Raw genomic sequence first — 23,228 nt, 5'->3', positions numbered from 1 at the left:
CCACTGTTCTGCACCGCCTTATATCTCTTCTCTCATCTCTGTCTATCGCCCTACACGTGCCCTCCGTTCTACAAATGACCTAAGACTAACAACCCCCGTAATCCGAACCTCGCACCTCCGTCTCCAAGACTTCTCTCGTGCTGCTCCAGCTCTCTGGAATGCACTTCCCCAGACGATCAGACTGATACCTAGCCCTGACCTATTCAAGCGCGCTTTGAAAACCCATCTCTTCAAACAAGCCTACCACATCAACTACTCAGCAAGCTAACTTTGCCCTGTTCCCTCCTTCCAAATATTATTCTGAATCTGCACCCTACTATTCATCTGTCTCCACACCCTTCATGCACATGATAACTGCACTTGATACTTGTCTATTGCACTTAAACACACGGGCTGATGACCGGATCATGCAGCTTTATATGAAAATCCCTATTATAATTGCCAGACCTGAATTAACAAGCATTTCTCACCTACTGTGTCCCCCCATTTCCTTGTAGATTGTAAGCTTGCGAGCAGGGACCTCACTCCTAATGTCACTGTTTGAATTGTCTTAACTTGTATTGAATTTATTGTCTGTACATGTCCCCGCTTAATTGTAAAGTGCTGCGGAATATGTTGGCGCTATATAAATAAAAATTATTATTAATAGTGAATGCAGCTCTCGGGTATAATACAGGAGGTAACTCAGGAATCAGTACAGGATCAGTAATGCATGTACATAGTGACTGCACAAACAGAATAGTGAGTGCAGCTCTGGGGTATAATACATTACATTACTGATCCTGAATTACATCCTGTATTATAACCCAGAGCTGCACTCACTATTCTGCTTGTGCAGTCACTATGTACATGCATTACTGATCCTGTACTGATCCCTGAGTTACCGCCTGTATTATACCCGAGAGCTGCATTCACTATTCTGCTGGTGCAGTCACTGTGTACATACATTACATTATTTATCCTGTACTGATCCTGAGTTACATCCTGTATTATACCCCAAAGCTGCACTCACTATTCTGCTGGTGCAGTCACTGTGTACATACATTACATTACTGATCCTGAGTTGCATCCTGTATTATACTCCAGAGCTGCACTCACTATATTGCTGGTGCAGTCACTGTGTACATACATTACATTACTGATCCTAAGTTACAGTCATGGCCAAAAGTATTGACACCCCTGCAATTCTGTCAGATAATACTCAGTTTCTTCCTGAAAATGATTGCAAACACAAATTCTTTGGTATTATTCTCTTCATTTAATTTGTCTTAAATGAAAAAACACAAAAAGAATTGTCCTAAAGCCAAATTGGATATAATTCCACACCAAACATAAAAAAGAGGGCGGACAAAAGTATTGGCACTGTTCGAAAAATCATGTGATGCTTCTCTAATTTGTGTAATTAACAGCACCTGTAACTTACCTGTGGCACCTAACAGGTGTTGGCAATAACTAAATCACACTTGCAGCCAGTTGACATGGATTAAAGTTGACTCAACCTCTGTCCTGTGTCCTTGTGTGTACCACATTGAGCATGGAGAAAAGAAAGAAGACCAAAGAACTGTCTGAGGACTTGAGAAACCAAATTGTGAGGAAGCATGAGCAATCTCAAGGCTACAAGTCCATCTCCAAAGACCTGAATGTTCCTGTGTCATCAAGAAGTTTAAAGCCCATGGCACTGTGGCTAACCTCCCTAGATGTGGACGAAAAGAAAAATTGACAAGAGATTTCAACGCAAGATTGTGCGGATGTTGGATAAAGAACCTCCACTAACATCCAAACAAGTTCAAGCTGCCCTGCAGTCCGAGGGTACAATGGTGTCAACCCGTACTATCCGTCGGCATCTGAATGAAAAGGGACTGTATGGTAGGAGACCCAGGAAGACTCCACTTCTTACCCCGAGACATAAAAAAGCCAGGCTGGAGTTTGCCAAAACTTACCTGAAAAAGCCTAAAACATTTTGGAAGAATGTTCTCTGGTCAGATGAGACAAAAGTAGAGCTTTTAAGGCAAAAGCATCAACATAGAGTTTACAGGAGAAAAAAGAGGCATTCAAAGAAAAGTACACGGTCCCTACAGTCAAACATGGCGGAGGTTCCCTGATGTTTTGGGGTTGCTTTGCTGCCTCTGGCACTGGACTGCTTGACCGTGTGCATTGCATTATGAAGTCAGAAGACTACCAACAAATTTTGCAGCATAATTTAGAGCCCAGTGTGAGAAAGCTGGGTCTCCCTCAGAGGTCATGGGTCTTCCAGCAGGACAATAACCCAAAACACACTTCATAAAGCTCTAGAAAATGGTTTGAGAGGAAGCACTGGAGACTTCTAAGGTGGCCAGCAATGAGTCCAGACCTGAATCCCATAGAACACTTGTGGAGAGAACTAAAAATGGCAGTTTGGAGAAGGCACCCTTCAAATATCAGGGACCTGGAGTAGTTTGCCAAAGAAGAATGGTCTAAAATTCCAGCAGAGCATTGTAAGAAACTCATTGATGGTTACCGGAAGCGGTTGGTCGCAGTTATTTTGGCTAAAGGTTGTGCAATCAAGTATTAGGCTGAGGGTGCCAATACTTTTGTCCGGCCCATTTTTGGAGTTTTGTGTGAAATGATCAATGTTTTGCTTTTTGCTTCATTCTATTTTGTGTTTTTTCATTTAAGACAAATTAAATGAAGATAATAATACCAAAGAAATTGTGTTTGCAATCATTTTCAGGAAGAAACTGAATATTATCTGACAGAATTGCAGGGGTGTCAATACTTTTGGCCATGACTGTACATCCTGTATTATACCCCAGAGCTGCACTCACTATTCTGCTGGTGCAGTCACTGTGTACATACATTACATTACTGATCCTGTACTGATCCTAAGTTACATCCTGTATTATACCCCAGAGCTGCACTCACTATTCTGCTGGTGCAGTCACTATGTACATAAATTACATTACTGATCCTGAGTTACATCCTCTATTATACTCCAGAGCTGCACTCACTATTCTGCTGGTGCAGTCACTGTGTACATACATTACATTATTTATGCTGTACTGTTCCTGAGTTACATCCTGTATTATACTCCAGAGCTGCACTCACTAATCTGCTGGTGCAGTCACTGTGTACATGCATTACATTACTGATCCTGAGTTACATCCTCTATTATACCCCAGAGCTGCACTCACTATTCTGCTGCACTCACTGTGTACATGAATTACATTACTGATCCTGCACTGATCCTGAGTTACATCCTGTATTATACTCCAGAGCTGCACTCACTATATTGCTGGTGCAGTCACTGTGTACATATATTACATTACTGATCCTGAGTTACATCCTGTATTATACCCCAGTGCTGCACTCACTATTCTGCTTGTGCAGTCACTGTGTACATACATTACATTACTGATCCTGAGTTGCATCCTGTATTATACTCCAGAGCTGCACTCACTATTCTGCTGGTGCAGTCACTGTGTACATACATTACATTACTGATCCTGAGTTACATCCTGTATGTACACAGTGACTGCACCAGCAATATAGTGAGTGCAGCTCTGGAGTATAATACAGGATGCAACTCAGGATCAGTAATGTAATGTATGTACACAGTGACTGCACAAGCAGAATAGTGAGTGCAGCTCTGGGGTATAATACAGGATGTAACTCAGGATCAGTAATGTAATGTATATACACAGTGACTGCACCAGCAATATAGTGAGTGCAGCTCTGGAGTATAATACAGGATGTAACTCAGGATCATTGCAGGATCAGTAATGTAATGCATGTACACAGTGACTGGAGCAGAATAGTGAGTGCAGCTCTGGAGTATAATACAGGATGTAACTCAGGATCAGTAATGTAATGTATTTACACAATGACTGCACCAGCAGAATAGTGAGTGCAGCTCTGGGGTATAATAGAGGATGTAACTCAGGATCAGTAATGTAATGCATGTACACAGTGACTGCACCAGCAGATTAGTGAGTGCAGCTCTGGAGTATAATACAGGATGTAACTCAGGAACAGTACAGCATAAATAATGTAATGTATGTACACAGTGACTGCACCAGCAGAAAAGTGAATGCAGCTCTTGGGTATAATACAGGAGGTATCTCAGGATCAGTACAGGATCAGTAATGTATGTACATAGTGACTGCACGAGCAGAATAGTGAGTGCAGCTCTGGAGTATAATACAGGATGTAACTCAGGATTAGTAATGTAATGTATGTACACAGTGACTGCACCAGCAGAAAAGTGAGTGCAGCTCTGGAGTATAATACAGGATGTTACTCAGGATCAGTAATGTAATGTATGTATACAGTGACTGCACCAGCAGAATAGTGAGTGCAGCTCTGGAGTATAATACAGGATGTTACTCAGGATCAGTAATGTATGCACATAGTTACTGCACCAGCAGAATAGAGAGCGCTGCTCTGGCGAATCATACAGGAAGTTTATTATTAAAGGTTAGCAAGCTTAAAAAACAGAGCCACTGAGTAAATTATTTCTTGAGTTAAATGAATCTATTCAATATTGTTCCTGTATCACAAAGTGTATTAAAAGCAACAATGAGAAATCTTGTAATTTTCATACTGGTCACTGAGGCTTTTTTAGACTTCGAGCACGATTATTCTAAGCTTTTATGCCAGGAGCGTCTGACTCCAGCTCTTCTCCTCATCAAGGCTGCCATGAAAAAAGCCCATCTTGAGGAGTCTGAGCCACAGTTCCTGTCCTTTCAAGAACAGTTTACAGCAGGCTCCTCATCACAGAAAGAATTAGGATAGGTTAACACCTCAATGTGCAGTGAATAATATAGGATCACCAATCACAAGAGGAGATGTAACAGCTCCCCTGCTCCTCCCGTCCTTAACAATGACCTTTTCACACGCTCATTAAACACAAAAGATGGGGTCAGAGTCTGCTGATTGCTGCTAATGCGCAAGTGTATTTCCTGAAAGAGCAGAAAGTTAGAGTCTAGAACAGCCCCAGCGACTTTTATGAACAGTGAAAGACTTCTCATTTTATTTTTAAATACAGACTGTGATACAGTACAAAAATAATAATTAAAAAAATGTTAAACATACATTTAACATAAAAACAAAATTTAAACAGTAGGTTATTTTTAGAGGATACATTCGCATTGAATGATAATGTTCACTGATGAGTAGCAGCATCTCCATGTTGTAGAAACTGTCAACGCTGCACTGATAGGGAGACTTGCTGATCATGCACTGCTCATGATCAGCAACTATCCTAGCTCTGGTGACCCAGATGTCGTCATGATTACATCCGGTCACCATGGTAATGATCGGGACCCAAGCGTCATGCCGCGGGGTCTTCAATCCAAAGGCAGAGGGGCAGTCATCCCTCTGCTGGCTACCTGAATGATGCAATCACAGAATTTTGGGGTTTAAAGTAGAGGGATTGGTGTGTGACCGCTCCTGACACTTAGGAATATCACATGGTCATAAGTATTGAGACCCTTTGCTCAGACACTCATATTTAAATCCCATGCTGTCCATTTCCTTGTGATCCTCCTTGAGATGGATCTTCTCCTTCATTGGAGTCCAGCTGTGTTTAATTAAACTTATAAGCCTTGGCTTGTAAAGGCGCGCACCTGTCTGTATAAGACCTCACAGGTTACAGTGCATGTCAGACCAAATGAGAATCATGAGGCCAAAGGAACTGGCCAAGGAGCTCAGAGACAGAATTGTGGCAAGGCACAGATCAGGCCAAGGTTACAAAGGAATTTCTACAGTACTCGAAGTTCTAAGAGCACAGTGGCCTCCATAATCCTTAAATGGAAGAAGTTTGGGAAGAACAGAAGTCTTCCTAGACCTGGCCGTCCAGCCAAACTGAGCAATCGTGAGAGAAGAGCCTTGGTGAGAGACTTAAAGAAGAACCCCAAGATCACTGTGGTTGGGCTCCACAGATACAGTAGGGAGATGGGAGAGAGTTCCACAAAGTCACCTATCACTGCAGCCCTCCACCAGTCAGGCCTTTATGGCAGCGTGACACTATGGAAGCCTCTGCTCAGTGCAAGACAAATTAAAGCCTGCATAGAGTTTGCTAAAAACACATGAAGGACTCCCAGACTATGAGAAATAAGATTCTCAGGTCTAAGGAGATGAAGATAGTACTTTTTGGTGATAATTCTAAGGGGTATGTGTGGAGAAAGCCAGGCACTTATCATCTGCCCAATACAATCCCAACAGTAAAACATGGTGGTGGCAACATCATGCTATGGCGGTGTTTTTCAGCAGCAGGGACAGGACGACTGGTTGCAATTGAAGGGAACATGAATGCGGCCACATACAGAGATATCCTGGATGAAAACCTCTTCCAGAGTGCTCGGCACCTCAGACTTGGCTGAAGGTTCACCTTCCAACAAGACAAGGACCCTAAGCACACAGCTAAAATAACAAAAGAGTGGCTTCGGAACAACTCTGTGACCATTCTTGACTGGCCCTGACCTAAGCCCAACTGAGCATCTCTGGAGAGACCTGAAAATGGCTGTCCACCAATGTTCACCATCCAACCTTACGGAACTGGAGAGGATGTGCAAAGAAGAATGGCAGAGCATCCCCAAATCAATGTGTGAAAAACTCATCATTTCCAAAAAGATTCATAGCTGTACTCGCTCAAAGGTGCTTCTACTCAATACTGAGCAAAGTGTCTGAATACTTATTACCATGTGATATTTCATTTTTTATTTTAATAAATTTGCAAAAATTTCTACATTTGTTTTTTTCAGTCAAGATGGGGTGCAGAGTGTACATTAATGAGAAAAAAAAAAGAACTTTTTTGAATTTACCAAATGGCTGCAATGAAACAAAGCGTGAAAAATTTAAAGGGGTTTGAATACTTTCCGTACTCACTGTATATTACAGGATGGGCCCTGGATGGGGGACATATATTACAGGATGGGCCCTGGATGGGGGAAATATATTACAGGATGGGCCCTGGATGGGGGACATATATTAAAGGATGGGCCCTGGATGGGGGAAATATATTACAGGATGGGCCCAGAATGAGGGATATATTCCAGGATGGGCCCAGGATGAAGGACGTATATTACAGGATTGGGGAAATATATTACAGGATGTGCACTGGATGAGGAATATATATTACAGGATGGGCCCAGGATGAGGGGCATATAATACAGGATAGGCCAAGGATGGGGGACATATTTCGGGATTGACCCTGAATGGTGGGCATATATTACAGGATGGGTCCAGGATGAGTGACAGGTATTACAGGATGGGGGACATATATTACAGGATGGGCCCTGGATGGGGGGGCATATATTACAGGATGGGCCCAGGATGGGGGACATATTACAGGATTGGCCCTGGATGGGGGACAGATATTACAGGATGGGCCCTGGATGGGGGACAGATATTACAGGATGGGCCCTGGATGGGGGACATACATTACAGGATGGGACCAGGATGAGGGACATGTATTACAGGATGGGGGACATATATTACAGGATTGGCCCTGGATGGGGGACAGATATTACAGGATGGGCCCTGGATGGGGGACAGATATTACAGGATGAGTCCTGGATGGGGGACATATATTACAGGATGGGCCCTGGATGGGGGACATACAGTTGTGGCCAAAAGTATTGACACCTCTGCAATTTTGTCAGATAATACTCAGTTTCTTCCTGAAAATGATTGCAAACACAAATTCTTTGTTATTATTATCTTCATTTAATTTGTCTTAAATGAAAAAACACAAAAAGAATTGTCCTAAAGCCAAAGTGGATATAATTCCACACCAAACACAAAAAAGAGGGTGGACAAAAGTATTGGCACTGTTCGAAAAATCATGTGATGCTTCTCTAATTTGTGCAATTGACAGCACCTGTAACTTACCTGTGGCACCTAACAGGTGTTGGCAATAACTAAATCACACTTGCAGCCAGTTGACATGGATTAAAGTTGACTCAACCTCTGTCCTGTGTCCTTGTGTGTACCACATTGAGCATGGAGAAAAGAAAGAAGACCAAAGAACTGTCTGAGGACTTGAGAAACCAAATTGTGAGGAAGCATGAGCAATCTCAAGGCTACAAGTCCATCTCCAAAGACCTGAATGTTCCTGTGTCTACAGTGCGCAGTGTCATCAAGAAGTTTAAAGCCCATGGCACTGTGGCTAACCTCCCTAGATGTGGACAGAAAAGAAAAATTGACAAGAGATTTCAACGCAAGATTGTGCGAATGTTGGATAAAGAACCTCGACTAACATCCAAACAAGTTCAAGCTGTCCTGCAGTCCGAGGGTACAACAGTGTCAACCCGTACTATCCGTCAGCGTCTGAATGAAAAGGGACTGTATGGTAGGAGACCCAGGAAGACCCCACTTCTTACCCCGAGACATAAAGCCAGGCTGGAGTTGCCAGAACTTACCTGAAAAAGCCTAAAACATTTTGGAAGAATGTTCTCTGGTCAGATGAGACAAAAGTAGAGCTTTTTGGGCAAAGGCATCGACATAGAGTTTACAGGAGAAAAAAAAAGGCATTCAAAGAAAAAAACACGGTCCCTACAGTCAAACATGGCGGAGGTTCCCTGATGTTTTGGGGTTGCTTTGCTGCCTCTGGCACTGGACTGCTTGACCGTGTGCATGGCATTATGAAGTCTGAAGACTACCAACAAATTTTGCAGCATAACGTAGGGCCCAGTGTGAGAAAGCTGGGTCTCCCCTCAGAGGTCATAGGTCTTCCAGCAGGACAATGACCCAAAACACACTTCAAAAAGCACTAGAAAATGGTTTGAGAGAAAGCACTGGAGACTTCTAAGGTGGCCAGCAATGAGTCCAGACCTGAATCCCATAGAACACCTGTGGAGAGATCTAAAAACGGAAGTTTGGAGAAGGCACCCTTCTAATATCAGGGACCTGGAGCAGTTTGCCAAAGAAGAATGGTCTAAAATTCAGCAGAGCATTGTAAGAAACTCATTGATGGTTACCGGAAGCGGTTGGTCGCAGTTATTTTGGCTAAAGGTTATGCAACCAAGTATTAGGCTGAGGGTGCCAATACTTTTGTCTGGCCCATTTTTGGAGTTTTGTGTGAAATGATCAATGTTTTGCTTTTTGCTTCATTCTCTTTTGTGTTTTTTTTTATTTAACACAAATTAAATGAAGATAATAATACCAAAGAAATTCTGACTGCAATCATTTTCAGGAAGAAACTGAGTATTATCTGACAAAATTGCAGGGGTGTCAATACTTTTGACCACAACTGTATATTACAGGATGAGCCCTGGATGGGGGACATATATTACAGGATGGGACCAGGATGAGGGCATATTTTACAGGATAGCCCTTGGATGAGAGACATACAGTGCTGCCCCACTTCAATTTTTCATAGACTGTACCTTCATAAATAAATGGAAATGTACCAATCTTATACCCTCAGGATTTTTTAATTAGGGGTCCAAAAGTAATACAACAATAAAACTTTGTTTTTCAAATTACAGTTAGGTCCATATACATTTGGACAGAGACAACATTTTTCTAATTTTGGTTCTAGACATTACCACAATGAATTTTAAACAAAACAATTCAGATGCAGTTGAAGTTCAGACTTTCAGCTTTCATTTGAGGGTATCCACATTAAAACTGGATGAAGGGTTTAGGAGTTTCAGCTCATTAACATGTGCCACCCTGTTTTTAAAGGGACCAAAAGTAATTGGACAATTGACTCCAAGGCTATTTCATGGACAGGTGTGGGCAATCCCTTCGTTAGGTCATTCTCAATTAAGCAGATAAAAGGCCTGGAGTTGATTTGAGGTGTGGTTCTTGCATTTGGAAGGTTTTGCTGTGAAGGAAACATGCGGTCAAAGGAGCTCTCCATGCAGGTGAAACAAGCCATCCTTAAGCTGCAAAAACAGAAAAAACCCATCTGAGAAATTGCTACAACATTAGGAGTGGCAAAATCTACAGTTTGGTACATCCTGAGAAAAAAAGAAAGCACTGGTGAACTCATCAATGCAAAAAGACCTGGGCGCCCACGGAAGACAACAGTGGTGGATGATCGCAGAATAGTCTCCATGGTGAAGAGAAACCCCTTCACAACAGCCAACCAAGTGACCAACACTCTCCAGGAGGTAGGCGTATCAATATCCAAATCTACCATAAAGAGAAGACTGCATGAAAGTAAATACAGAGGGTTCACTGCACGGTGCAAGCAACTCATAAGCATCAAGAATAAAAAGACTAGACTGGACTTTGCTAAAAAACATCTAAAAAAGCCAGCACAGTTCTGGAAGAACATTCTTTGGACAGATGAAACCAAGATCAACCTCTACCAGAATGATGGAAAGAGAAAAGTATGGCGAAGGCGTGGTACAGCTCAAGATCCAAAGCATATCACATCATCTGTAAAACACGGCGGAGGCAGTGTGATGGCTTGGGCATGCATGGCTGCCAGTGGCACTGGGTCACTAGTGTTTATTGATGATGTGACACAGGACAGAAGCAGCCGAATGAATTCTGAGGTATTCAGAGCCATACTGTGCGCTCAGATCCAGCCAAATGCAGTCAAACTGATTGCTCGTCGTTTCATACTACAGATGGACAATGACCCAAAACATAAAGCCAAAGCAACCCAGGAATTTATTAAAGCCAAGAAGTGGAATATTCTTGAATGGCCAAGTCAGTCACCTGATCTCAACCCAATTGAGCATGCATTTCACTTGTTAAAGACTAAACTTCAGACAGAAAGGCCAACAAACAAACAGCAACTGAAAACCACCGCAGTGAAGGCAGAGCATCAAAAAGGAGGAAACACAGCGTCTGGTGATGTCCATGAGTTCAAGACTTCAGGCAGTCATTGCCAACAAAGGGTTTCAACCAAGTACTAGAAATTAACATTTTATTGACAATTATTTAATCAGTCCAATTACTTTTGGTCCCTTTAAAAACAGGGTGGCATATGTTAAGGAGCTGAAACTCCTAAACCCTTCATCCAATTTTAATGTGGATACCCTCAAATGAAAGCCGAAAGTCTGAACTTCAACTGCATCTGAATTGTTTTGTTTAAAATTCATTGTGGTAATGTCTAGAACCAAAATTAGAAAAATGTTGTCTCTGTCCAAATATATATGGATCTAACTGTACATATTGCAATTTCAAAAAAACAGAATAAACAGCATGTGCAGCAATAAAGGCACCCCTAATTAATACTTGGTTGCACACTCTTTGGCATGGATGACAGCCTCCAAAAGTTTCTTGTAGCCATCTATAAGCTTCTTGAACTTCTCAGCTGGTATTTTCACCCACTCTTCCTTTGCAATTTGTTCAAGCTCTTGAATGTTTGCACTTTTTCCAATGGCAGTTTTCAGCAAACCTCAAAGATTTTCAATGAGATTGAGGTCAGGACTCATTGCTGGCCATTTTACAACTGCCCATTCTTTCTTTTTCAACCATTCCTGTGTACTTTTGGATGTGTGCTTTGGGTCATTGTCTTGCTGGAGGACCCATGAACTTTGACTCAAACCATGTTTTCTTATACTGGGTAGGACATTTTGCTTTAAATTCTCTTGATAATTCTCTGATTTCATGACTCCTATGATACAGTCAAGGCATCCAGTAACAGACGAAGCAAAGAAATCTCAAAGCATTATGGCCATCCACCATGTTTAACTGTTGGTAGGGTGTTCTTTTCATCATAAGCTTCATTGCGCCATCTGTAAACAGACTATTGCTGTGCATTAACAAAAAGCTCTATTTTTGTTTCATCAGTCCTCAGAACATTTTCCCAGAAGGATTGTGGTTTGTCAAGGTACTCTTTGGCAAAGATCAGTTGTTCCTTTTCATGTCTTTTCTTCAGCAATGGTTTCTTCCATGGCTTTCCCCCATATAGTTCTGCTTGGTACTGTGTGCGGCGTACGGTACTTGTTTAATCCATTACCCCTGGCTGTTCCAGATTGGCTTTCAGGTCTTTGGATGTTTGACGTGGAGTTTTTCCACCATTGGCACAAACCTTCAAAAGACCTTTCTTGTCAATTTTCCTCTTTCCCCCACGCCCAGGGAGATTCTTAATGGTACCATGCCTTGCAAACTCCTTATTAACATTGCGCACTGTAGAAACCGGGATACCAAGGTCTTTGGAAATGGTCTTATACCCTTTGGAAGTCTTGTGTTTGCTAATAATAGAAGTCCTGATGTCCTCAGACAGCTCCTTTGTCTTCACCATTGTGACAAAGGAACAGGGCCTACCAGGTGGCTTTTTAAAACACTGAAGTCATCATACACTGGATAGTTTATGTCACAAGGGCAGCGACAATTGATCACTGGTGATTCTCATTTGTTATTTACCACAGGTGAGTCAAAATGTGTTTCCAATACGAATGTAATGTAAATGGACCAATACCAGTGTCACAACAAGGTTTTTCCATTTTTCCCTCCCATTGTTTTTAGTTTGAAATTATTGTTAATCATTTGCTCTTATGTATTAACATGAACACAAAAAAAAACTGTTTCACTTGATTTTTTTTTATAAGGAGATATTCCATATTATGTACTTACACTTCATGGGTGCCAATAACGATGAGCAGGACTGTACATTAATGGATGGGCCCTGCATGGGGGACATGTATTACTGGATGGACCCAGGGTGAGGACTGGTGACATACATTACAGGATGGGCGCTGGATGGGTAATGACAACAATACTACTGGATGGGGGACATTATACCAAGAAGGGGCTGAGGATGGGGGACATTAGCACAGGATGGGGGACATTATGGAGGTGATGGGTGGACACGTATGTCTTTATAGTATTTACATAGCTACAAGAGCTTGTACATCTGACCAACAAGGAGGTGGAAAACTGAGATCCAAATTTATCAGGCCCCATCAGACCCTAATTACACCACCGCCAAACAGTGAACGCTTATGTTTTAGGTCGCAAATAAAAAGCAAGCAAAAGGTCAGAGGTACCCCTAAGTGATATCAATAAAAAAACAAGTTCAAATTTAAAAGACTCAAAAAAGGGCAACTCAAGCCACATTTTGATTTTTTTTTTTTTTTTAGAAATTAATTTTTTTCTTCAATATGTCAAGAGTAACTGTCGTTTTAATTTTAGCAAAAACTAAAAAAAAATTGCCCAGTCCTTAAGGGGTTAAATATAATTTATTACTTGCCAATGATACATCTCACATTTCATTGTATAAAGTGTCTATAAAGGGGCGGTCATACTAGAGTCCTGGACAGGACAAACATTTGTGCTGCTGTTTTGTTGAACAGAGAAGGATTGTCAATACGTCTACGCTTTAATCAATGCAGCTGTATGAGCAGGACTAGGCCAAGGCAAGAACGTTTCAGAAATCTAGAGTCATGTTAATGCCACAGCACTCCAAGAGGAAATTACTGGGTACTGCAACTGCATTATATTTACTCAATTATCGACTTTAAATAGTTTGAATTACTTTTTTTTTTCCAATAAAGATTCATTAGTAAATGAGAAAAAAAATTCTACCAATTACTCAAATACTTAAAATTTTAAATTATTTTACAAGACAAACAGGCACGGTTACAACAACTTCCCTCCGAATGTATTGTGATCTCATTCACTGACAGCAAAAGGAGATCATGAAAAATGACGACGAATTGAACACCCTCATTATAAAGCTACAGAGATTTAGATTCATGCATTAATCTTTATTTACATAAAATGAGAAAAAAAATCCCTTTCTGAAATATTGAGATATCCACATCTTCTAGAAGAAAAACCCAGTAACGTGCCTCCGGGATTACTTACCTGTTTCATAACAGTGATAAGAAGAAAAAAAAAAAAACCATGTAAAGCGGGGTCCGACCGGTGGAGAGCTGATCATAAAATTATTAGAATAGGAGAAATCACTGGGGGTCAGACCAATTCCCAGAACAGTGGTTCCCAAATCCCCAGTGTCACTAGAGCGTTAGTGAGCATGTGCGACCTCTGCTCCATGGTAGTGATGGCCGCGCACATGCTCACTGCTGCTCCAATCACCAGATGGATCACTGGATCCTCATTTTCTGGGATCAGTCAGGGTCTCCGCAACAGAAATCATGCAGTTACGATCTACTCTATGAAGAAGTGAAAATTGTTGCTCACAAGATTAACCCTTTACAATAGTGGATTCTTTTTTATGATTATACTTGGACTCTGGGAAATAAATAGGACCCCTGCCCTGGAGAGACAGTCACCCTCCGCTTCACCACAGTCCTGAAAGCAAATCTGCCTCGTTACACAGAAATGTTGGAATGGAGTTAATGGGTTTGTCCCTTTTCAGAAAAGGGCCCTTAGTGAAAAAAATAAATAAATAAATAAAAAAAAATAAAAAAAATAAATAAAAAAAATGGTCCTTTACTCACTCTGCCCTGGTCCAGCGCTGAGTCTCCGCCCCTGGTTTGGTGTCTGTTAATGTCATGTCGAGAGTGCTGCAGACAACGGCTCTGCCCATGCACTGTAGATGCCGCTCAGAACAGCATAGCTCGCTGATTGGCTGCCATGACATTGTGGAAGCCAATCAGTAAGCTCAGCAGTTTGTGCAGTCTAAACAGGCAGAGTTGCTGAGCTTAACTCAAAGTGCAGGACCAGGGCAGGGTGAGTAGAGACAACTTTTTTTTTTTTTTTTTTTTTAACTACTAAGGGGAACTTATAGGATAAACTTTTCTGAAAAGAGACAGCCCCCTTTCAAGACAGCGTAAAATGTAATTAATACTTACCAAAAATGGTGCAAAAAAAAAATAATAGCATTTACCTTAAAATTTTACAACTCCACGATGTGTCACATAGGGAGGAGGGATGCCTGTCAAGGGGGGCTTATTATGCTACACACATCATAAAAAGCTTTACCAAAGGCTTAGAGGAAACTTTAATGGAAGAACAGTGAATGAGAGCAGATTTAACCATGCAGAAAGGAGAAGATGGGGAGAGGATTTCTTTTTTTTTTTACCTCCTTAGCGATCGTTGTGATGAAGGCGGGTGGTCTGGCCGTGGCAATGAGCGACAGAGCGTGTCGTGCCGAGCGGGCGGAGTCAGCTGCGGGGCTCAGGGGTAACCCGATTGTGATGCTAAACAGGGATCAGGCAGAAAGGAAGGGAGGGAAGAACAAAAAAAAAAAAAAGAAAAAAAATAAGTCTGCATTAGAAATATATAGAGTGAAAAGATTAGACACAGCTTATAATGTCAGTCCAAGGTCAATGGGATCACTCAAACAGTTAGAATATAATGGACTCCCCACAATGAGCAGTGATTACTAGTCAGGGTGTTCTCGCATCAAACGCAACATCGAATAATTAGGCGTGAAGATTGAAAACACTACGCGAATGCGGCCAGAGTGGTAAAGGAGCCTTGTTAACAAATCAGGCGCTCGTAGCGGTGAATGTGCATCACAAAGACCCCACCAATGCCAGATCCTACCCAGCAGATGGAAGCCATTACAAAAAAAAAAAAAAAAAAAAAGCTTCCGGTCCTTTCTGTTTGCATACAATGATTTTGCCAAAACTATCGGGTAGGAGGTCACTGGAGGCGACGTGGTCAATGGCCACCATTCATGGTAAAGTCACCAGCCTCAATGGGGCAAAAATTACCATTCTTGCACAACCTCTTACATGATTAAAGTTGCAAAATGTTTGTAAAAACGACAACTTAGAAAAGGATTTTTTTTTTAGTTTTTTGCTCCTTAGGTTACCAACCACCTCTGCAGTCTATCAGAGAAGGCCGGTTACCTAGGTAAGGACCGGGCGCTGCTTGCAAGCTCTATGCTCTACTGCCTGCTTCATCACTGGATCCGTCCAGCTTCAGTCCCCCATCGCTTCTCCCATGCTCAGTTTAGATCCAGGCCGCGACCATGCCACCGGCCAGAACAGTCAATCTTCAGGAGCTCACCGCCCTTCCCCTTGGAAATCATAAGTGCGCTTCTGAAGGAAAGATGGCGACAACATCTCTTCAAAGTGAACACTTCACCAGAAGATAACCACGGTTTTGGACTTCATTGACCAGAAGCAGAACTACACTTGGCACTCACGTTGCCACCACATCAGAACGGTAGAAGGTCTTGAGCCACATAATTGCTCACCTTCATGAGATGCAAGGCAGATGCCAAACTCATTCGCCTACATTAGTTCTTGGACCATGACCAAAAAGTATTTAGGCAAAGCAGCTATATTTCTCCCCTCTCCAGTTTGGATGTATTCCAAAAAAAAATAAAAAATAATCAGCTGATTACCAGAGGTCTGGTTACTACCACCCTGATAAACTGCTGATCCTGCCGGGAGAAGAAGTAGTAGAGGAGCTCTTGAGACAACCCCTCAAAGTGGTTCTTCACCATAACTAAAAACCAAGGGGTTGTCCAGGAATGTGATATTCATTACCTGTCTACCAATATTAGATTTTTAAAACATTGCAAAATTTGTCAATCACTGAGTAGGACTAGTATTTAACCCATTAGTGACAGAGCCAATTTGGCACTTAATGACCGGGCCAATTTTTACAATTCTGACTGCTGTCACTTTATGAGGTTATAGCTCTGGAACTCTTTAACGGATCCCGCTGATTCTGACATTGTTTTTTTCATGACATATTGTACTTCATGTAAGTGATAAACTTTCTTCGATATAACTTGGGGTTTATTTCAGGAAAAAAAAAATGGAAATTTGGCGAAAATGTTACAATTTTCAAATGTTTAATTTCAGTACCCTTAAATCAGAGAGTCATATCACACAAAATGGTTAATAAATAACATTTCCCACATGTCAACTTTACATCAGCACAATTTTGGAAAAATATATATATTTTTTTGTTAGGACGTTATAAGGTTTATAATTTGACCAGAGATTTCTCATTTTTCAAAACCATTATTTTTAGGGACCCCCTCACATTTGAAGTGAGTTGGGGGGGTCAATATAATAGAAAATACCCAAAAGCGACACCATTCTAAAAACTGCAGCCCTCAAGGTGCGCAAAACCACATTCAAGAAGTTTATTAACCCTTCAGGTGCTTCATGAGAACTAAAGCAATGTGGAAGGAAAAAAATGAACATTTTACTTTTTTCACAAAAAATTTACTTTGGAACCAATTTTTTTTATTTTCACGAAGGAATCAGGAGAAAATGGACCACAAAATTTGTTGAGAAATTTCTCCTGAGTACACCGATACCCCATATGTGGGGGAAAGCCACTGTTTGGGCGCATAGCAGTTCTCAGAAGGGAGGGAGCACTGACTTTTTGAAGGCAAAATTGGCTGGAATCAATGAAGACGCGATGTCGCGTTTGGAGACCCCCTAAAAGAGTGGAACCCCCAAATCTAACTCCAACCATAACCCCAAAACACGCCTAACCCTAACACACCTCTAACCCTAATCCCAACCCTAACCACAAACCTAACCCCAACCACAAACCTAACCCTAACACACCCTTAACTCTAATCCCAACCCTAACCGTAATCCCAACCATAACCACAACCCTACCCTAACTTTAGCCCAACCCTAGCCCCAACCCCAACTTTAGCCCAACTGCAACCATAAGTCCAACCATAACCCTAACCAAAAAATGGAAATAAATACATTTTTTTAAATTTTATTAGTTTTACCTAAGGGGGTGGTAAAGGGGGGTTTGATATACTATTTTTTTATTTTGATCACTGTGATAGGGTTTATCATAAAGATCAAAATGAACCAATAGGAAAAATTTCTTATTGTTAACTAGTGCCAGCTGACAGATCTTGGCGGGCGCACTGCGCATACGCCCGCCATTTTCTTCCTGGAAAGACGGCGGCTGCAGGGGGGATGCAGCAGGGTCCAGGGACACCGGGAGGTAACGGGAGGAATTGGGGGACACCATTTCTCTCTCCTCTGATGTGAGATCACATCAGAGGAGAGAGAACCTAAAAGGAAAATCAGACTTTTTTTTTTGTTTTGCTGTCACCGTTATTCCGTTAGTAACAGCGATCGCAACACTGGGGTCGGTAAAAATCGACCCAAATCATGTTCTCTGGGGTCTTGGCTACCCCTGGTAGCCAAGCCCCCGGAGAAATTCTGACTTCGGGGGGTGCTATACACTTATTTCTCAGCACTGTTAAAAAGCAGCACTGAGGCATAAGTACCCTTAACTGCCTCTGTCAAAAGGCATATCGGGGTTGTTAATTAATACGAGTCCGGTGGGCGGTCCTACCCAGTGACTGACAGCTGTCTCTGCATGCACAGTCATACAGGGAAGTCTGTCAATCATGGAGTAGCACGACCAACTGGACTCGTACTCAAGGATTTCCATGAATAAAATGCAAATTTAACTAAAACATTTCCCATAAAAAATATACATCATCTGATAGGCTCCTCCTGCCCTTTAACATACTGCCTGCAAATCAGGTGCCATCTGTCAATCACTGAGTGGGAGTGTCCAATGGACTCATACTCCCATTCCACTGGACTCATGCCCCCGGCTCAACTGGACTCATACCCAGGGATTTCATTGGAAAAAAAAAAAAAAGTCACACTGAATCCTTTCCCACAAACCTACATGACATTCTGCTCAGCTTTTCTTCACCATGCTGTCTACAGATCAGGCTGTGCGAACAACGTGACAGGTTCTCTTTAAATACACCCTTCGATATACTAAGTATTAGTAAGAGATACTCTTTTAAATTAAACTATATTAGGACACCCCGATATCACACACTGTATAGGATAGTTCACACGGCGCATTTTTCAAAAGTTAAAAGAAAAACGCTGCCGTTTACGATACCGGCAAGGTGAACGAGAGTTCGGAAACCTTGTGCAAATGCTGGTTATTTTTTCTTTGCGGATTTGAGCCATCAAAGATTTTGTCATACCTGCAGCGTGTCAGTTCTTTCAAGTTTTTTTTTTTTTTTTTTTTTATAGCATTTTCCACCCATTTAAAAAAAGGGAAAGAAAAAGTAAATATTATAATTCACCAAAAACTTGTGTTTATTTCCTGCCAACATTTTTCGGTGCAGAAAAATCTGCTGCACATATACAGAGTGTGCACGCAGCCTAAATGAGCTAGACGCTCGGTCAGGGTAACAGCCGCCTTACACCCTGCGCGTGCTGCTGTCGACAGGCCGACTACTGTTGGATTGGGGGAAAAAAAAAAAATTAGTTTGAAAAGCAACAGGCTCCTTGCTAATTTATTAACATGGCTCAGGAGTGGTAATATGTGGCCAGAGATTAACCCCCTCCTGCAGCTGGACCAGCTGGCTCACATGTCGGCTTTCAGAGTAAAAGCTGCGGATGATGGAGCCGCCACCCTGCACCCCGACCTGAGCTGCAAACAAAGGCCGGTTTAGGATGCCTCCTCTGCGAGCATCGCCAACTGTTACTACTTTTACACTGCAGTCAAAAGAGGGTAATGTGTCCTCCATTCGCCACACGATATGGAGGGGGAACGGCCACGGAACAGGGATTGTGCAATGGCCTTTCCAGCAGAATTCAGGCAAGCGTCGCACAAGATCCTGGCACCATCATCAGCTTGGTCTTAAGGCAGGAATTTACTAACCCAAAACTGATCTATAAAACTGAAGAGGGGTCAAATCTGACAAAAGCCCCTGAGGGTTACACTCACACCTGAGGGTTACACTCACACCTGGCATTTTTTTTTTAATGACTTTTGTTTATTTTGCAAGAAAAACAGTATGAATCCAGACGGTTTCTGTGCAGTGTTTGACATGCTTTTTTTTTTCTTTTTTAGACTTTTTGGTGCTAAATTATTTTGGTCTCAATGTGGGAAAACCACAGTAAAAACGCTGAAAACAAATTAACATCAGGACCCTCATCTGCCGCTGTCCGCATTCTTCTGGTCTTCCTGTACTTAATGTCCAAACATATGAATGATAATATAAAGAGATCTTTCTAATGATCTAGGCCTGCTATGGATTCTTTAATGTACGAGTAGTGACACTATGGATTCTTTACTGTACGAGCAGTGAGACTATGGCTTCTTTACTGTATGAGCAGTGAGACTATGGCTTCTTTACTGTACAAGCAGTGAGACTATGGCTTCTTTACTTTACGAGCAGTGAGACTATGGCTTCTTTACTGTACGAGCAGTGAGACTATGGATTCTTTACTGTACGAGCAGTGACACTATGGATTCTTTACTGTACGAGCAGTGACACTATGGATTCTTTACTGTATGAGCAGTGAGACTATGGATTCTTTACTGTATCAGCAGTGAGACTATGGATTCTTTACTGTATCAGCAGTGAGACTATGGATTCTTTACTGTATCAGCAGTGAGACTATGGATTCTTTACTGTACGAGCAGTGAGACTATGGATTCTTTACTGTACGAGCAGTGAGACTATGGCTTCTTTACTGTACGAGAAGTGAGACTATGGCTTCTTTACTGTATGAGCAGTGAGACTATGGCTTCTTTACTGTATGAGCAGTGAGACTATGGATTCTTTACTGTAAGAGCAGTGAGACTATGGATTCTGTACTGTACGAGCAGTGAGACTATAGATTCTTTAATGTAAGAGCAGTGAGACTATTGGTGCTTTACTATAACAGCAGTGAAACTTGGGATTCTTTACTGTACGAGAAGTTATATTTACTGTATGAGCAGTGAGACTATGGATTCTTTACTGTATCAGCAAAGAAATTATGAACTCTACTGTACAAGCAGTGAGACTTGAGGGTGCTTTACTGTACGAGCAGTGAGACTATGGGTGCTTTACTATAACAGCAGTGAGACCATGATTCTTTACTGTAAAAGAAGAAAAATTATTTACTGTACTAGCAGTGAGACTATGGATTCTTTACTGTATGAGCAGAGAAATTATGGACTCTACTGTACGAGTAGTGAGACTACGGGTGATTTACAGTACCACCAGTGAGACTATGAATTCTTTACTGTACGAGTACAGAAATTATGGACTCTACTGTACGAGCAGTGCGACTACGGGTGCTTTACTGTACAAGCAGAGAAATAATGGATTATTTTACTGTACAAGCATTGAGACTACAGATGCTTTACTATACCAGCAGTGAGACTTTAGATTCTTTACGAGCAGAGAAATGCTGGCTTTTTTTTACTATACAAGTAGTGTGACGACAAGTGCTTTACTATATGAGGAGAGAAATTATGGATTCTTTACTGTACAAGCAGTGTAACTACAGAATTTTCTGCTTCATGTTGTTGTAATGGTTGACACACTAAACAATTCAAGGAGGCCTGGATGTCTTTTTTGACAAATATAATATTACAGGTTATGCGCACTAGATTGTGTGATGTAGCGTTGATTCTGGGAACTCGTCTGATTGCCGTACGTGGAGTCGAGAAGGAATTCTTCCCCTAATATGGAGCAATTAGCCTCTGCCTCATGGGGTTTTTGCCATGTTAGGCTATAGGTTGAATTTGATGTGTCTACCTTCAACCTTAAAACTATGAACCAATGTTCTCATTCAAACTACAGCACCATCCCAGACACATGTGGCCTCGTCCTTATTTCTGCAAGAGGTTCCGGTCACTGACTCCAGCAACGATCAGCACACTCCTATTCCGATGTTTTCATGATTCACATCACCCAAAGGACACAGGACATTCTATCTTTGCCCAATGGCACTGTCGCTTTGATCGTTCCCATGTAGTATAAACAGGATACAAGAGGAGAACGTGGAGATGAACAGTGAAAACGTATGAAGCCGGTAATCTTAGCACCAAAAGACTGTAAGTGCCGATATGTAGAAGGTCACGGTAATATATCTTAAGGGAGTATCCAATGCAGAGGAATCTCACTTTATCATTAAAAACCACTGATGAGCACCAGCAGTAATAACAACCTTTTGGAGGTACCCTAAAATCAGACATTAGGGGAGGCTATAGGTTAGTTCACTTTAGGCCAAACTCAAGTTAAAGCAGACTGTACCGGCATCTAATGCGGTGGTTTTGGTCCCAACTCTTTCCCAATGGCAGATGATGGTTGAAAGAAGGATCCGGCATGTTGGATTTCAAAGAAGATAAACGTCCATCAGAAGAGACTGAAAGTGGCTCATTCCCTAATCCCTAGAGTATGCATGTGTACGGGCATACCTGCCAAATGTCCGAAGTTTGCCAATACGGTCTGGTTATCCTGTGTGAAACAGGCGACATTTATACAAACCCCACTCAAGAGTGTGCAGTCCTGGCAGGACCTGTTTCCTCCACACTAACGTATGGGCAGACTTCTGAGGCAGTCGGGAAATTTATCAACTCTTTCAGGAGGTTTCACCTTTTTCAGGAGCCTCTTGAATTGACAAATAGGCCTTTTTCTCATCTGCTCTAGTTTTGGAAGATCGCTTTTGGCCAACAAATTAGCAACGGGAATTGATAACAGATTAAATAAAGTATGTTCTTGTACAGTGAGAGGGTTCCCTACATGTGAGCGACAAGTGGTTTAGGGAAGAGTCCACAGGGCGGTACAATCTCCACCGTCAGACAGCTACTTCCTGTCCCAGGACCTCAGTGCAGACATCTGAGCTCACAGGTCCGGTACAACGGGAACATTTTTATTTAGATATATACAGTGGGGCAAAAAAGTATTTAGTCAGTCAGCAATAGTGCAAGTTCCACCACTTAAAAAGATGAGAGGCGTCTGTAATTTACATCATAGGTAGACCTCAACTATGGGAGACAAACTGAGAAAAAAAAATCCAGAAAATCACATTGTCTGTTTTTTTTTCCTTTTATTTGCATATTATGGTGGAAAATAAGTATTTGGTCAGAAACAAGCAATCAAGATTTCTGGCTCTCACAGACCTGTAACTTCTTCTTTAAGAGTCTCCTCTTTCCTCCACTCATTACCTGTAGTAATGGCACCTGTTTAAACTTGTTATCAGTATAAAAAGACACCTGTGCACACCCTCAAACAGTCTGACTCCAAACTCCACTATGGTGAAGACCAAAGAGCTGTCAAAGGACACCAGAAACAAAATTGTAGCCCTGCACCAGGCTGGGAAGACTGAATCTGCAATAGCCAACCAGCTTGGAGTGAAGAAATCAACTGTGGGAGCAATAATTAGAAAATGGAAGACATACAAGACCACTGATAATCTCCCTCGATCTGGTGCTCCACGCAAAATCCCACCCCGTGGGGTCAGAATGATCACAAGAATGGTGAGCAAAAATCCCAGAACCACGCGGGGGGACCTAGTGAATGAACTGCAGAGAGCTGGGACCAATATAACAAGGCCTACCATAAGTAACACACTACGCCACCATGGACTCAGATCCTGCAGTGCCAGACGTGTCCCACT

At 41.9% G+C, this 23,228-nt stretch overlaps 1 protein-coding gene across 8 annotated transcripts in view; it reads right to left on the bottom strand.

Annotated features, from left to right (window-relative positions):
* The window catches only part of WDR7 (WD repeat domain 7), a 402,328-nt gene that overhangs the window by 90,017 nt on the left and 289,083 nt on the right, over positions 1 to 23,228 (bottom strand). For all 8 annotated transcript variants that reach the window (XM_073584827.1, XM_073584830.1, XM_073584829.1 and 5 more), the window contains one exon: positions 14,933 to 15,050. In XM_073584827.1, coding sequence (XP_073440928.1) covers positions 14,933 to 15,050 — 118 coding nt within the window. The remainder of the gene's footprint in view (positions 1 to 14,932; positions 15,051 to 23,228) is intronic.

This window comes from Dendrobates tinctorius, unplaced genomic scaffold (assembly GCF_039654945.1).
Source record: "Dendrobates tinctorius isolate UK_male_01 unplaced genomic scaffold, ASM3965494v1 ptg000085l, whole genome shotgun sequence".
Classification (NCBI taxonomy): Eukaryota; Metazoa; Chordata; class Amphibia; order Anura; family Dendrobatidae; genus Dendrobates; species Dendrobates tinctorius.
Note: the sequence above shows the minus strand (reverse complement) of the source record. Positions and strands in the feature narration are given on the sequence as shown.